General features: G+C 38.3%; 2 protein-coding genes across 2 annotated transcripts; both read left to right on the forward strand.

Annotated features, from left to right (window-relative positions):
- LOC105052791 (uncharacterized) lies at nucleotides 1-6,289 on the forward strand. Its single transcript, XM_029267132.2, has 9 exons — nucleotides 1-880; nucleotides 1,011-1,187; nucleotides 2,830-2,925; nucleotides 3,265-3,388; nucleotides 3,488-4,907; nucleotides 5,019-5,184; nucleotides 5,297-5,461; nucleotides 5,547-5,699; nucleotides 5,950-6,289. The coding sequence occupies exons 1-9, from the start codon at nucleotides 812-814 to the stop codon at nucleotides 6,127-6,129; spliced, it is 2,550 nt and encodes an 849-aa protein (XP_029122965.1). The 5' UTR covers nucleotides 1-811; the 3' UTR covers nucleotides 6,130-6,289.
- An 8,348-nt stretch (nucleotides 6,290-14,637) lies between these two features.
- On the forward strand, nucleotides 14,638-16,170 carry LOC105052707 (S-adenosylmethionine decarboxylase proenzyme 4-like). Its single transcript, XM_010933625.4, is given in 2 exon segments — nucleotides 14,638-15,142; nucleotides 15,145-16,170. Coding segments are annotated over 2 exon segments (999 nt in total). The 5' UTR covers nucleotides 14,638-14,745; the 3' UTR covers nucleotides 15,747-16,170.
- The last annotated feature ends 1,484 nt before the right edge of the window (nucleotides 16,171-17,654 follow it).

A 17,654-nucleotide genomic window follows, 5' to 3' on the forward strand; every position in this document is an offset into this window, starting at 1 on the left:
GGGGAAATTTCTAACGATGAAATCATAGCCTTCTATATTTCCTTAGATGTGCTGCATGTGCGAGAGCTGGCGTGTGTGATAGCATGGCCCATACGGTCAAACAATTGGGACTCAACTCAGGCTCCTAAAAATGGCGTCAGGTAGGGAGGAAACTGATGCAGCGACCTTGATGGTCTGCCTGCCGCTCTTTCCCACTCTCCTCCATTTTATGCTCTCCCCTTTTTCTGGTTTTTGCTAGTAGTAGAACCATGTCTTGCGGGGTTTGTTCTCTATTCTGGTGCCGAGGGCGGGTGGGCGACGGTTTCAAGTGCAAGGAAGCGCGGCTCCCAGGCGCGGCGGGAGCCACCTCCCGTGGCCTCTTCCCGTTTGTTTGTTGCCGCTCCAGGCACGACGGATGCGAGGCAAAAAAATTGTTTCCTTCTCATTCTCCTCCCATCTCCTTCCCAATTTTGAATCATTTAGTCCAAAAACTGTTATTGTTAATATATATATATATATATATTGATAGATTGTAGGCAAGAAGGATATATTCGTTTCCATTATCTTTTATCTTATATACAAAATTGCAAAGATCGCCAACTTCCCTCTCCTCCTCCTCCTCCTCCTCCTCCTCCTCCTTCTAGTATTGACATCAAGTAAATTGGCTTTAAGGATTATAAGCCAAAGGATTGCAGCTTACGACCCTCCTCTCAAGCCAATCTTCGATGTCAACCCGCTTCGAAGATGGGCTGAAGCTAACCACCATTCCTCCGAGCACCTCCAATCCAGAGAAAAACAAAAGAATTTTAATCTAAGGAGGAGGAGGAGAGCCATGCATCCTGCAATCATCCGTCGTCCCCAGTCCACACCTATATCATTCATTGGTCGCCAATGTTTTCAGGTGAGCAGTGACCTTGACGCTTTGTCCTATATGAGTGTTGCACTCTTGAAATTAATCCTGGTTGAAGTATATTACAAGAATGGGAACCAAAAAATATGTTCATGACTGGAAACTACCATCTGTTGTCCAGGAAGAAAAGGTTTTCGAGCATTCATGGTCGCAGAAGGGATTAGCAGGTCTGGCAGTCAACAATGCATGCGAACAAGAGGGTGACATGCTGCTAAAAGAGGCTTTGAGGGACAAGATTCTCAGCTTCAGGGATGTCCTTAATTTGCCTTCTCAGGATAAGCACACCACATTGCATGAGGTACTAATCATCTATTTCTTGTGTCCATCCACTTGACATCTTTCCTTGCATCCATAAATACTTCTTCATTCAAGGAAAGGTCTTGTGTTGGTCACGTGGATACAACATGAAAATCTTTTATCTACTATAAATAAGCAGATTTAAACCTGATTGGTTACTTTATTTCTTTTGTATTGATCTTTTCGATCAATTGCAAAGATGGCTATCATTATTCAGATAGTTGGCTGAACACTTTGCTTGTATATTTATAAAATCTTTTTCTAAAATTAGACGCTAGAAAGATATGAACTTCAATAAAACCTCGAAGCTTGCTTGCAAATTTATGATCAAGCTATCATCCAAGTTAGAAAACTATAATTTTCTTGAACTTTAGTTATTTTCTATGTTTGTGGGTAGCCTTTTCAATTAAATCCCTGACTATATTTAATATTTTCATTTTATATTATGTCCTCATTATTTTTTTTGTTTATATTTTAAGATTTAATTAAATTACAAATTTAAACAGACTTAGATTTTTTTTTTAAAGTATTATTGTTTAGTTGCTATACTTTATCTATATAATATTTATCACAGCATGTATGATTTATCATTATAATACTAAATATAATTAATAGATCCTTCTAACTATTTTTTTATCTATAATTACTTACATTAAAAGTGACCTCCTTTTACAAGAGTTTTTCTTCTTTTTTTTTTGGTAGTTTATAATGTCTCCCTACTCGGTTATTTTAAGTGTGTCCATTTTTTTCTAAAGAATATCTATAATTAAGTATACAGGCTAGACCAATTCGTAATATGGTAAATTAGAGGTTCTATACAATTTAAAAAAAGGTAGGCTCATTAACATTCAATCAATTGATATACATTATTGATGGTACGTAATTTCTCTATAACAAACCATCCTTATACATAGTGAATAAATGTATGTAATTTTATATTATCCATCTATATTTCTTTTTCATAATTTTCTTTATTAAACTAGTTTTAATAATTTATTATAATTTGAACCATTTAAATTATAGAAAACAGTAATAGTTACATAAAATAATTGATAATATTTCAAATTAATTTGTAAAATAGAAAAGCTAAATTGTTCATCTAAAAGGTTATTTTGTCCTCACATGCAATTGTTGCTTCACTATTTCTAAACAAAATTCAGCTTACTTCACCTGCATCTAAGACAGTAAGTGAAAGTAAAATACGATAGTATCATGTTATAATATGAGCTGCTCATTTTAAAAGATTTACTACCCCAAAAAAAGCAAAGAAAATAGTAAGTCTTTAGCTTATTGTTTTATTACTCCAAGATCCAAAACAATATCATGGGGATGATATTTGAATAATGAAGGAAAAAATTGCTTTAAAAAATTAATGAAATGCTAATATTTACTAATTAATCTTTGTTTACTAACAAAATCTCTTTCTAGCTTGATTTTTAGTTCTAAAAAGCTTGATATAGATATGCTTTTATTTCCTATAGTCTTTTATAAGTATAGCTTAAAAATTCTTTCACAGCTGACCTTTTATTGCTCACATTCACCATGCTTCATTGCTTTGACATTGTTTTGATTACTTACCCATCTCCACTCTTCAAAAGATTGTGGACTAATGTATTCTTTTTTTTTTTCCTTTTTAATTGTAGGTATTGCTGGAAACTTTGGAGGACCTACAGAAATTGTATCCCAAGTGCATGTCATGCATTTGTATCTCTGAAGTTGATCGCGAATCTATAAATCAGGTTTAGTGAAGTGTCAACCTACTGGTTTATCCTATAGCGCATTCAAGTAAGGCTTAAAAGAAACACACATGCATCAATGTTCTTTGCACATAAGAAATTAATTTTTTATAATATATAATTTCTTGCCACATGTATAACCATTTAACTTCATATCTATATATATATATATATATATATATATATATATATATATATATATGCTTGCTGATTTGCAATGTCGCAAGTATTCACGATTAACTGTTTTAATTATTATCAATTAAGTTTGCCCTAGAAGTTTTTTAAGTTGGTGTTTTATTTCTTACAAAATGATAATTAACTTTGAAGCAAAAAATATTACAGATATTACTACATCTCTACAAAGCCCTCAAATTTGCTGGAAATTATTGGTCGGAAAAATACAATCAGTCAGAGAAATTTGGATTCAAGGAGGTAGACCTGAAAAATTTTAGTTTCGAACAACTTGGTATGCAGTTTTTCTATTTAGTTTTAGATGGCTACAGACACGACTAAGTGTTATGAACAAGCACTTTCGCCTTTAATGACAAATCTTATCCTATTATAGGTCAAGAAGTCCTTAAGAGACTGGATTCCATGAGCTCACAAGCAAAAGAAGTGTTTGATCTCATGGAAAAGAGCTCCATTAATATCTCTATGATTGAGGGTGGGCAAGGCAAGTTATACCATTGTAACAATCCAGTCACACCAACGTCAGTGCTCTCCCAACCGTCAATATGCAACTCAAGTCCCAAGGAATTCTCAAACACTGCCTACGTACCACCTCTACTTCGCCCTTTAAGACTTCAAGCACTGACAAAATTGAAGCCATTAGATGTCAAGAATCTTTCCTTCCACATGTTCCCTCTCACATCTGATCAGAGCTCCAAACCTTCACACCAAGCAGAAAAGATAGACAATGACCTTGAACTGGACTCCCCAGAGACACCAATGATTATAAATCCATTTCCTTGTGTTGAGATAGGGGATGATAGTCCTGTTTATGGAGGCAAAACTCCACATTTCACCACACCTGTCTCAACACCAACATCTAAGCATCTGTCAATGAACTTGGGATCAATTTCAAATGACCTTGACAAACACAGCGAGGAAGATGGCAACAAGACTTCTGAAGCTACAATACCAATTCTACAAAACATACCTTTCTTGCATTTGAAAGCTCCACTTCCATCACCAACTCCTACACCACCATCATCACCTATGATCCTAACTGGAGTACCCATGTTCTTTCGATCACATAGCCATCGACAAATGGAATTAGAACCTGTTGCATATGCCATGACCATAGATGATGATGATCAAGCTGATAGCCATAAACCTTCTGAAGCAACCATGTTGATCTCACAACCATCCGCTGCTTCACCACCATCATCCATTGCTTCGACAGAAGAAACCATGTCACCAGCACCAACTATCTTTCTACTAGAAGGCTCTGCACAACCATCATCTACTCCAACTCCATGCAATATATTTGCACCAACTCCTCCACTAGCTTCTCAACCAAAAAGCTTTGCATCATTAACAACCCCGGCACCACCCCCAACTCCCGTTGCATTATCAACTCAACCGCCACCTTTGCCATCTCTAAAAGAATCTGCAACCCCACCACCTCCTCCTTTGAGTGCAACAAAAGTAGGATCCATATGCCCACCATCTCCTCTAGGTATACCAAACGCAGCTGGAGTCACACCCCCACCGCCTCCACCCTTGGGTGCAGCAAAACCAGGATCTGCACCCCCACCACCTCCTTCCCTTGGTGCAGCAAAGGCACTACGTGCCAGAAATGATACCAAATTGAAAAGATCATCTCAAATGGGAAATTTATATAGACTTCTGAAGGGAAAGGTGGAGGGGTCTAGTTTAAATAGTCAAACATCTGATGGAAGGAAGAGTCAAGTTGCAAGTGGCTCTAGTGGTGATCACAAGGCTCAAGGAATGGCCGATGCATTAGCTGAGATGACAAAAAGGTCTGTGTATCCAAGACATAAGTCTTTGGTATAAAAGGAGGGGCATCTTTATTTTAATGATTTGGTTAATGCTTTAATTTGACATCTTATAATGTTGTCTTGTACTATCAGATCAGCTTACTTTCAGCAAATTGAAGAAGATGTTCGAAAGTATGCAACAACAATTATGGAGACAAAATCTGCCATTAATTCTTTTAGAACAAAGGACATGAAAGAGCTATTAAAATTTCATCAGCATATTGAGCAGCATCTTGAAAATTTGACTGATGAAACACAGGTAGTGCAACATGCAAATTAATGTAACATTTGATGAATACTGGCAGTATAGATTCATGGTTTGCCTTGTAAATTCTTCTGGCTTACCTAGTTGATATCTTTGGCTGTTGCAGGTGTTAGCTAGATTTGAAGACTTCCCTTCAAAAAAATTGGAGAACATAAGAATGGCAGCAGCATTATATGTAAAGTTGGATGCAATAGCCACAACACTGAAGGGCTGGAAGTCAACATCTCCTATTGCCCAACAACTTGACAAGGTTGAATCATATTTCAATAAGGTAATTTCATAAAATGCTAATGAATGATACCAATTGATCACGCATCAGTATAATTTTAATATGCTAGTTTACTTGTTTCTTATAGATAAAGAAAGAAGTGGACGTGATAGAACGTACCAAAGATGAAGAATCCAAGCGATTCCAAATCCATAATATCATTTTCGACTTTGGTGTTCTTTTACGGATTAAAGAATCTATGGTTGACTTGTCATCAAATTGCATAGAAATGGCACTTAAGGTATGGTTCAATGCATTCATATCTATATGACTAATATTACTTGTATTTATTAGGACAATTTTTCACCTATATTATTAACCTCCCAGTTCAACGCTTATCAATCAAATTGCTTCCAATATCGAGAATAAAAATTCAACAAGCATGAATATTCTCAATTACAAGAAACAATATTTTTTTGTCTTCTTATCATGGCAAGAGAAGGTTGTGATGTGCTTTAACTAATCTTTAGTGACTTGGGCTGCCATTATAGGAGAGCAGAGAAGCAAAGGAAACCACTAAAGAAGCCAAATCCAAACCAAATGACCTGTCAAAGATGCTGTGGAGGGCCTTTCAATTGGCTTTTCGAGTGTATAACTTTGCTGGTGGACAAGATGATCGAGCAGATAGATTGACAAGTGAATTAGCTAAGGAAATAGAGACTTGTCCTTAATTTTGGTATTTGTGCTCCTTGGAAATAAGCTGGTAAATAGTTTGGATCTTGTTCTACTATACATGCATGCAATGGTGGAAACATCATTCGTAATTATTATTTTGAGCTGGGGAATAAAAAAAAATATCTATATGTGTATGCACTAATATTTTTTGGAATAGTAACTTTATTCCTCAAGAATAATGTACGCATAAAGTGAATAGATTCGTTAAATCTACCTATACTTTGATATTTGGTTTTTATTTGATATATTTGTCGATTATGATTTTCATAAAATATTGATCTTGAAGAAGAGAATATTATGCTTTTTGATATTTGATATTATAAACATTTCTTAGATCTATGAAGCATATACTGTCAAATTGCCTATTTTTCCAAGGGAAGTAATTTAAATTAAGTTATTTCTTAAATCTTAAATAGTCAGATTACTTGGACATGGACATTCTGAGTGGGAACTACATGAGTCAATACTAAACATAACAACAATAGCTTCATGTCTAGCTATATATGTGTAAAACATCTGGTTTGTACTTCTTAAGCCTTCTCTTCTTACAATTAGGACCCACATGCCCCTCCAAAAAAACTCTACATTTTGTGCATTATTTTTTTTTATTTATTTTTTCTCAAGCCATTGTATTACTATGAATTCATTTTACTTTTTATTTTGATATATATTCTGAAATTGAGAATTTGTCATCACAAATAATACGAAAATGGTCTAACTTTTCCTTTTTACTTCTTACCACTCACTAAACCAACACATCTATTTAAGCATCTAGGGTACTTCTTTTCTAATTAAAATAAAAAAAGAACCAAAAAGACAACTAATAAATCTAAAATAATGTGTACACAAAAGCAATAAGTTTATAGTATGCAAAATGTTATAAGCCCTACAAAGCAACCAAATCCTAAGTGAACTCCAACATATCCAAGGGTATCCCATCAATAAGCCAATTGGATACAAGTGTGGCCAGATGCATGCTAATCTACATGAGTAAAATTAAGGTGTAAGTTTATACTTGTTATGGCAAGGTAGTTGGGTACACTTATTCGATGAAATTGGGCACCCTATGGGATAGGTTTGGTTCTACTTAGTTGATTATACTTAATAGACAACTAGGATGAGCTTAAGATAGACCAAAAGATCTCTAAAACTTGCAAATGAGAATAATGAGAGGTAGGAGAATAAGAAATGATACATATTTGTTAGAGATTTGGCAAAGATTATATTTATAGAGCATAGGACAAGATGTTGCATTTAGATAAAGGGGAAAGATAATGATCCAAGAGGGTCACAAGATCTGTCATGGACCAGACTAGCCACTTAGGATAGGTCTAGATCAGGTTTAGGAATGAGATCTGCCATTTTCAAAACTGGATCATGAAGTTTTGGCAAATAACTCATTTATCAAATGGGTTGGATTCTAAGTTGGAGCTTTGGCCTACTCTCAATCCATTCTTAACCATGTTGATTTGAAATGTCCAAGACCCAAACATGAAGCGACACATCATCAACTCTCTTTACTGCACACAAATAAAATTACGTGGTGTCATGTCAACATGTTGGTTAAACACAAAATCAATTAATTGATATTGGTTAATATATTAGTCAATTAGTATCAAATTAGTCATGTTATATGTAGGTTTAAGAATGGGGAATCAAGTCAGCATGTTAATCATACCATCTTCTAAAACAACCAACTTAAGATGCTTATTAAACTAGTTGCATGGTTCTTTATCTATTTCATAAACAAGTCATATAGGCCTGGTTTTAAATTGTTGGCACATTTATTTAGACCAATTGAATTCTATTGGGCACCTATGTTTCAACTTGACGTGAACCTAACAGGCTTGACATACCGCAATTCTTAATTCTAATAACTAAACCTGTGCTTTAAAAACACAAACAACTTCTAAACTCAATAAAATAAGAGCTCGAATAAAAATTTAAATAATATATTATGTCGTTGGGATAGACTCCCGCCAAAATCATTATTGACCGTTACAATAACTATTATGATACTATCGTAACAAAAAAATCATACAAAATAAGAATGTTATTTTCCTTTCACCTTTTAGTAAATTAAAAATAGTATTGTTTTAGATTGTGCAATCACCTTTGGAGGAAATTTTGATCTCAAAACTTCAAAATTTTGAAACTAACATATATCTTGTTCAAAGAATTTACATGCAAAAATAACAATTATAATTTAATTTTATAAAATATAAAATCATATATTATAATGATCATTACTTGTTTTCCCTGGTCGCCAAAACGGTGACTCTAAGATTTGGCTGGAATCATGGAGAAGGCGACACGATTGCAAATGTGCCAGAAATGTTAGAGCTCCGCAAGGTAGATGGTCTCATTTTGAAAGCGGGGGACGACCATGATGGAATTCTCGCTAATCATAACCGAGGAGTGGGGGAATCATACTTGCGCTGAAGGGTATGATGAGGTGATGGATATTTATGTACATATATATTATATATGCGGATACACGTGGAATGATGCTGGGTCGCACGGGCAACGAGAGGGATTTGGACGCACGGGGAATGATGTGGGGCGGGGCGCAACCAGAGGACGATTCGCCGAGGTTGATACGGCTCCCAAACCCACCGATTCTGTACTCCTCTTTCTCCCCAAGCTTTTTAGGCCATCGATGAGGCCAGGACGAGTCCATGATGAACCATGGTAACATGTTCCGCGGGGCACGAACAGGATGTGTCCATATCCCTCCTTAAGGGGACAAGTGTCAGTGGAGCTGATCCTGGCCGCTTTGGGAATGGACGGGTCTTGCGTTAACGGTGCGAGGGAAGGGGTACGAACTAAAGATTCTCGTCCTTCCGGCTTGTTCCTCGCGCTGGTCAACTTGGCTCAAAAGATGTTGATCTTTATTAAAAAATATGAGTTACAAACGAGGTTTCTAGAATTCAGAAAATAAATAGTATGTCATATAATTAGTGTTTAAAAAGTTTTTTAATTCTTCTTTTCAAGAAATCTGGGGTTCCATGCATCAGCGTTGAGATTTTTTTTTTTATCAAAAAATTTATTAAAAATATGAGGAGTGCAAGAAAAAAAAGTATTCGGGTAACATATTGTTTGTCTAGATACTTGGTTCACATCACTTTGCCAACAAAAGAGGGTGTAGAGTTTGTTGGATATTGTTCTGAAAATATTTAGTTATCGATATAATTTTTATTTTTACATATAAATTATATGAGACAATACTTACAGCAAAAGTAGAGAATAGTTGATCTTTTTGAATTATGAGATGTGGTGCGTCTTGATCATGAAAAATATGCTACAATCATATGGTAAGCGATGCATTTTTAAAATACCTAAAAAATCTAAAATTATATTGCATGCTAGTCCGTAATCAAGATTGAGCTAGCTATTCTAAAATTTGTAGATGAGCATAAATATTAAGAAATATCTGTATAATGCAAGCATGACACTGTTTCATTTCTTTTGGACATAATGTGTAACGAATATCGACAAAATCATGGGATATGGTGCACTCAAATCATAAATAACATGCTGCTGTCATGTGATAAAGTGAAAGCATCCTAAAAATATATAGAAAGTATCAAATAATATTGCAGACTGGTTGGCAATCACGAGAGGACTAGCTTTTAACAAATTTATCGACAAGCATAAATACCAAAAAATATTTGGAGAGCACATGCTTATCAATATTTCATTTCTCCTAGGTATGATGTGTCAGAACAGTAAAAAAATCATGAGATATGGTGCACCCAAATCCTACGTAACATGCTACTATAATGTGACAAGTGAAACATTCTTAAATATGCCCGGAAAGCACAAAAGAATATTGCCTTTCAATTGGCAATTATGAGAGGGCTAGCTCTTATAATTTTTATTGACGAGTGTAAATACAAAGAAATATCTGCATAATGCATGCTTGTCACTGTTTTATTTCTCTTAGGTATGATGTGTAAGAATAGTAAAAAAATCATGAGATATGGTGCACCCAAATCATGTGTAACATGCTGCCATAATGTGAGATATTCTTAAAACATGCATTTAGAAAGTACAAAATAATATTGCATACTAGTTGCTAATCACTAGATTGCTACCTCTTATAAAATTCATCAACAAGTATAAATACAAAGGAATATTGGCATAACACATGCTTGTCACTGTTTTGTTTCTCTTGGGTATAATGTGTAAAGGATATTCAGAAAAAAAGATGAGATATTGTGCATCCAAGTCATGCATAACATGTTGCTATCATGTGACAAGTATTCTTAAAACATTTAAAAAGTAAAAAATGATATTGACAATCACAAGAGGACTAGCTCTTGTAAAATTCATGTGTAAACACAAAGAAATATTTTCATAACACATACTTGTTACTATTTCATTTCTCTTAGAATAAATATAAAGGAATATCTATATAATGGATGCTTGTCACTATTTTATCTCTTCGAGATATAATGTATAAAGAATACCAAAAAAATCATAAGATATGCTACATCTAGATGATCATGCGTAACATGCTGCTATCATGTGACGAGTGAAATATCCTTAAAACATATAGAAAGTGCAAAATAAGATTGTATATGAGTTGGTGGTCGTGATTGCGACAAGCATAAATACAAACAACTATATATATGTAACGCATGTTTGTTATTATTTTATTTTTTTGAAGAATAACTTATAAAGAATGTGAAAAACTTAAGTACCAAAGAAAAGGCACAGACAATAGTTAAAACATACTAAGAGCAATCCAATGCTGAGTTAAAAATATTTTTATTTTTATTTTCTTAATAAAAAGCAAGCTTCCTACTCGTTTCTCAAAGTAAAATGCAGCAAAAAAAAGTCGCTAGATTTTTAGATAGCTCCAAGTTGTAGCCCACACTAGAATTTGACCTGCAAGTGTCATGACTCTCCCTATTCAATCACTACTCCCAAGGATGATCGATGCGCGCGTGCACGGACCCGTTCTCCGCGGTGCACCACCCACCCTGGCGCCATAAAGTATACACACCGCCACCCGTCGCCTCCAGGCGTACCGATTCGTACGCCCGAGGCGGTGGTCCCCACGGCGTGTGCTCGGAGAGTCTCATGCGCAGTGCGTTTGTGGGTCCCTCTCCAATGCGCGTGCTGGACGGTATGGCGGCTGAAGGCCTCCCGGTCCCTCGCCATGGTGTCTCGCCCTATGACGAGGGACCCACATGTCGGGCCTAGCCCAAGTAGGGCCCACCAGGTGTCAAGACGCTATGGGGCGAGAAATTATTGCATGCACCAGGTGGGCAAATCCCGGAGCATATGCACGGTGCAGAGCGAATCGGTGAAATACGAGGGTCGCGTGGCATGTTATGCACCGTGGGATTTGCGCGGTCCAATTGCACCAGGTGCATGGGCAAGGCAGGGATGGGTTGGGCCCACCGGAGTTGTCGGGGTATGATGGGATAGGTGGAGCCCCTTCAATTATAACTGGAGCTGAACGGAAACGATAGGAAGTGGGACCAAGCTAGGGTTAGGATGGACACTAGGCAATCTACAGGCTTCCAATTTATGCCTGGTTTTGGTAGCTGGGTCAGCACTAGGGTTCGGCAAAGCCGGGACCTAAGTACAAAAAGACCATGAAAATGAAGCATAACAGAAGCAGGGCTTCCTTGAGTAGAATATGTTAACTATTCATGTTTGCAACAAAAGAATCATGTTCATATATACACATTTGGCGCTCTTTTATATTTTTTTTTCTTTTCTTTCTTTTTTACTGTTGCCGTCGAGATCTCCAACGATGGACGGTAGGGTCAAAAGAGAGATCATTGTCTTTTATAGGATGATGTGAAAGGTGTTGAATATGGTTTACTTGTTTCAATGTGAATTTTCGTATCACATTGTAAATTTTTTTATAGCAATATTTTTTAAAAAATATTTCGAGAAAAATATGGATATCTCATAGAATTAGGAGCTGTTTGGATACTTGAACATGCTATGCATGGATAACTTACCATAAATTAGACTTTATAGAGCAAAATAGCTGAAGAGAAGAAAGGGGTTCACATTGGGGCATATCTTATTCCTATATCTCAAGTTGTCAAGGATAAGGCAAGTCACCATTCTCAATAGATTATATTATCCCCAGAAATCAAGATTCTAGATTCCAGTTGCCTCCCTGATCTCTTGTTTATATGCCTATCTCTTTCCTTTTTATAGTGGAATTTTTATCTAGCAACAAGTTATCACATAGATAAATAAAAACTGCATTCAGATTGGTCCTTTACTAAGCTAATAACTATATTAAAAACTCTCTCTCTTGGTAGCTATCATGTAGGCATTAGTGAGTGGAGCAGTCAAACAGTTATCTACTAATCAAACAAACAAGATTTTCTTATTGGAGCATCTGTTTATTGAAGGCTCTGATTATTCTATGTATTAGAATATCATGAGTTAATTAAGATTTGGTACGTATGAGATGTTCAAATAGGAACTTTTAATCCACGGTACGAAGATAGGGCATCACATCTACCGATTAAGGCTCAACTAGGTTATTTGGCACTAAACTGAAGAAGGAGCCTCTTTTATGTGTATATGATTTTTTGAATGTATAATAGGTGAAATCACTAGATTTGATGCTAGGCAAGACGAAGAAAAAGATAAAATCTAAGATAGAGTATTAGAGAAATTGGATATTGAACATGCACATATTAGGTTAGCCACATGGCTTATGGGACTCATTTACACCATATTCTTAATTTTTGTCTCTTTTCTCCTTTGATAATTAATTAAGGTTTGGCCAATCGACTCTCGGATGGTCCCCTGCTAACCTCCAAGATTAGTAACAGTCAACTTGGTCATTAGTATTGAGACTAGTAGAAGGTTAACCAGTCTTGCCATGACCACGCCCCTATACATGATGGTGTCCAATAGTATTTTGGGGTTTATAAACTAAGTGATCAAAAATAATTTGAAGTATTTGAAGAGACGAATGAGAGTTATAAAGTCAATAAAATAGTCTGAATGGTAACACCAAGACTTGCCAAATATTTGTACTATGTTATTGGCAAAAATACGTACGTCATGTCCACATATATAGCTGGACTGGAAAAAAAAAAAATAAGAGCATGGATTCTCTATGATGCATGGGCCACACTGCAGCAGGGTGCTATAACCTCAGTTGCCTCAGAATGCCGTACGCGGTGTGTGTTATTCGATGGCATCCAAGAGTGCATGCCATGTTATTGTTTGATGATCGTTTATCTCTCAATGACAGTCATCATCGAGGGCTGCACGACATTTTACGATGCAGCGTGCACATCATAGAGGATGATATCGCATGTGTACACCTTTGCAGATGTCCAGCCCATAAACCATTGATTCCTTGACATCTCCACCGCAGTGCCTCGCCTGGTGCTTGGCGTGAGCCACCTGCAGGACAAGCCTGGGCCAAGCCTCATCCCACCTTTTGATTGGTTTCACTCATCGGATGAAAGCCTTAGTACTCATAGAAAAGCTGGCACTCCACCTCCCAATGCACGCACCGCTTTCTAGATATGATCTCTTCACTCCACTGTGGAAGACTCACGTAAATTCTCACCATTGGATCGACACCAAGTCCATCTGATAAGTTCAATCGGATCCATCAAATAGATTCTATGTAGATCTGGGCCTTCATAGTGGTCACCAAAAGATTTTGATCAGATCAGGGTTTCTGACAACACAGTCCGTTCAACACAGGGGTGGTCGTATTCCCACTAGAGGCTATAGATGCATCCACGCTTCTACCTTTTTTTCTTTTTTTTTTTTTTTCCCGTTTTTGGCTGGTGACAGTAGTAAAAATCATTGCCCTTTCTGTCTTCATGAGGTTAAACATAGCAGGGAATGATAAAATTCCAACCCACCGGTTAAAAGCAAAGACTTAAAAAATAAAGGTGACCGTGAGGATAGAATAAAAAGGTCTAAAAAAGAAGAATTAAAGTTATAATGAGAGGCCAACAGCATTTCAGTACATTTCAGCAGATAAGCCATTGTTCATGAGCACTTGTGTAGCAGCAGCTCTAGCAATTACTACATGGCTTTTTGCAGATAGCCTTTCTGTATACTCCGATAACCCAACAGTAGATTAATGAATGGTGGTTAACTGGCTCCAATTGGCAGAGACCAAACTCCACTTTGTGCTTCTCCCAAGAAAGAACTCGACCAAACATGACACTCCAATCTCTCTCTCTCTCTCTCTCTCTTTTGTATAGACTCCAGCCATATTGGATAAAGAGTATATACATGGCATAAATAAAGCATTTTTTGGATTTGGATATGAGCTTCCTCCACTAGATCCTGCGCGTGGGCTGAATTCCCGTTTCCGTTCGCTGGCTCCCTCTTATGAAGATCTCCACCAATATAATCTCTCGCTCGCCTCATTATGCTCGCAATCATTATTCTCGGTTGCCTCGCGCATGCCGTTCCCTCCCCACCTCACTCTCCCGTTCTATAAATTTCCCCCTCCCTCCCCATTCCCCCACCTCCCACGCATCTCACCTTCTTCACCCTCCAGTCTTTCCACTATTCCCACTATTCCCATTTTATTCCAACTATATTCCCACTATTCCTACTCTATTCCTACCACTTCCTACTAGCTCGACATGGCTGTCTCCGGCTTCGAGGGCTTTGAGAAGCGCCTAGAGCTTCACTTCTCTGGAGACAACCCCCTCGGCCTCCGCTACCTATCGATCGATGATCTCCAGCAAGTGCTCGACGCCGTGCAGTGCAGCATCGTCTCCGCCGCCGGTAATCACTCTTTCGATGCCTACGTGCTATCCGAATCCAGCCTCTTCCTCTACCCCCACAAGATCATCCTCAAGACCTGCGGCACCACCCAGCTCCTCCGCTCCATCCCGTCCCTCCTCCACCACGCCGCCGACCTCGGCCTCCGCCTCCACTCCTGCCGCTACTCCCGCGGCAGCTTCATCTTCCCCGCCGCCCAGCCATTCCCCCACACCAGCTTCTCCGACGAGGTCCGCTTCCTCGACGCCCGCCTCCCCCCACCCTTCGCTTCAGAAAAGCCTCGGTGATGCCCTCCGCCACTTCCCCGCATTCTTGGCACGTCTACTCCGCCGCCGACGACGAGTTCTCGGTGCTGCCACCCTGCGGTCCCACGATAGAAGTGTGCATGACGGAGTTGGACCGCTCACTGGCACGGCGGTTTCATCGTCGGAAGGGCGACGACCGCTCGGGCGACGAAGCCGGGGCGGAGATGACCGAGTTGACCGGGATCGGCGGCATCAACCGGCGGGCTCTCGTCTGCGGCTTCGCCTTCGACCCATGCGGTTACTCGATGAACGGCCTCGACCGCGACCGCTACTCGACGATCCACGTCACGCCGGAGGACGGCCACAGCTACGCCAGCTTCGAATGCGTCGGTGGAGGGGATATGATGGATTATTTAAGGAAGGTCGTGAACGTATTCCGGCCAGTTGCGGTGTCGGTGTCGGTCTCCGGCGGCGGCGGCGACGAGGGCGGGGTGTGTTCGGCGGTGGCGAATGCGTTGGAACCGCTCGGGCTGAGCTGCAGGAACCGAGCGGCCGAGGATTTTCCCGGGGCGGGGACGGTCACGTACCAGACGTTTACGGCTCGCCGGAAGTAATCAAATTGTGGAGGTGGTCAAACGCAAGGAAGTGGTTGTTGAGAAATTGTTGCTATTTGCCAGCCTTAGAGGAAACAAGAGGGAGAGTTTTGCTCCATGGGGAGTTGGAGGCTTTTTCTTGTGGGGGATGATGATGGAATGCAACAAGAGAGTGTAGCTGACACTGGAAAGGAGGGTGGGAGGAAAAGGTTTTAATTAAGGGTTGGATGGATGGGAGCAGTATAATATAGTACTCCACTTTAGAGTGTCACGCCTGATGGATACTTGGGACATTGTAGTGGGTGGGGGAAGGAAGTAGAATTGAGGCTTAGTACTGCTGAGGGAATTGTCCACCACCTTTCTTCTTATCTCTTTTTGTTGTGTCTAAGATGAGAAAGTACACCTTTTCTGTTTACTTGAAACTTTTGTTATGTTGTTCCTGGAACCTGGATTATTGCTCTCTCCTCTTCCTTTTTTTTTTTTTTTTTTTTTTGTTCATTGGATTCTTCTCTCCTTTCGAAAACATCATTAACTTTGAGAACCCAGAACCACCATTATCGATGCGCTTATCTGTCCATGATGATCGAGTGTTAAGATTAATAGAAGTGATTATAAGCCGATGGCTGCGTTATTTGTGAGATCTGGCGACAAGTTAATGACAATCACTGTCAGCGAAAGTGTTTTTATTTGAGTATTGTCGATGGGCCGCCATGATGGACATCATGTGCATTTTTCTACGAACGAAATGAGATCAATTCACGGCACGGTTGTTGAGGGAATCTTAGGTGGCTGCAATAAGTGGGTGCTAACTCTATCATGTTACTTTGATTCAAAGTGCCTCAAAGAATGGTGTTTAATGGAGCAATGCTAACTTGTGAACAATTCTTACACCTAACATACTTGAAAATTGCGTATTCTCGTTCGAAGTTTTTGCCTCTAAGTGGCTGCCACTTGGGCTGATGTGGCTTTACCGTGTACTGCGGTTAATCAAAGGCTAGTTGCATTTCTCCGGGGTAATGATCCACGAGGGTTGTTCATTGTTAGCATTTCTCACGACAACTCTACTCTTTATCAAACATTATATATATATATATATATATATATGAAGCGTATCAAATCAGAGGAATGACTTAATGTGAGAAGTGAGAAGACATAATAATAACTTTTGGATCCACATCAACTGTGATGAGGTTGCGGTTGTCCAAACTATCCAAATATTCTTAAGATTTATCTATTCTTTTTTATTTTAATTTTTTTAACACGCATGTATGAACGCGTGGCACTCATCTGAACCATTGATGCAGATTCAAAGATTATTATTATATCCTCTCATCTCTCACATTAAGCCACTCTTCTCACTTAATACGCTATATATATATAGTTATCATTTTTTTTTGTAAAAATATTGATTTTAATTAATCTATATTTGATTTTTATGGTACATTCACAAGCCACTGATATATTAATGAAGGGCTTTCCAAGCTTGGTCTTATTTCCAGAAAATTTTCCACGGGATCACACTTAATTTGATGTGGTTGAGAAGGGCTGAAAAGATGTGCAAATATATTTGTGGGAGTTTGTGGATGGTCAGTGAATAGAAACTTGATCAAGTTACGTCACCGTTCTAGGACAGACTTCAACAAGTTTTCAAATTGAGGTACTAAATTTTAAGTTGGATTGAGGGACTAAAAATTATTTGCAAAACATAAAGGAATTATAATCTAAATGCTCTAAATCAAGCAATCCCCGAGCTGAATCGCTGGGTTGTAATTTATATAGTTTAATTTCTTGAAGAATAGGGGCTTGCAACTTCTGTACTGGGAGTTGTTTATGTGCTTCTTGTAATGAATATTAGTTTAAAAAAAGGAACTCTGATTTATACTAGAATCCCACATTGCCAATCCCCTTGTGTCACTTGGCGTAAATGTT

This window comes from Elaeis guineensis, chromosome 10 (assembly GCF_000442705.2).
Source record: "Elaeis guineensis isolate ETL-2024a chromosome 10, EG11, whole genome shotgun sequence".
Classification (NCBI taxonomy): domain Eukaryota; kingdom Viridiplantae; phylum Streptophyta; class Magnoliopsida; order Arecales; family Arecaceae; genus Elaeis; species Elaeis guineensis.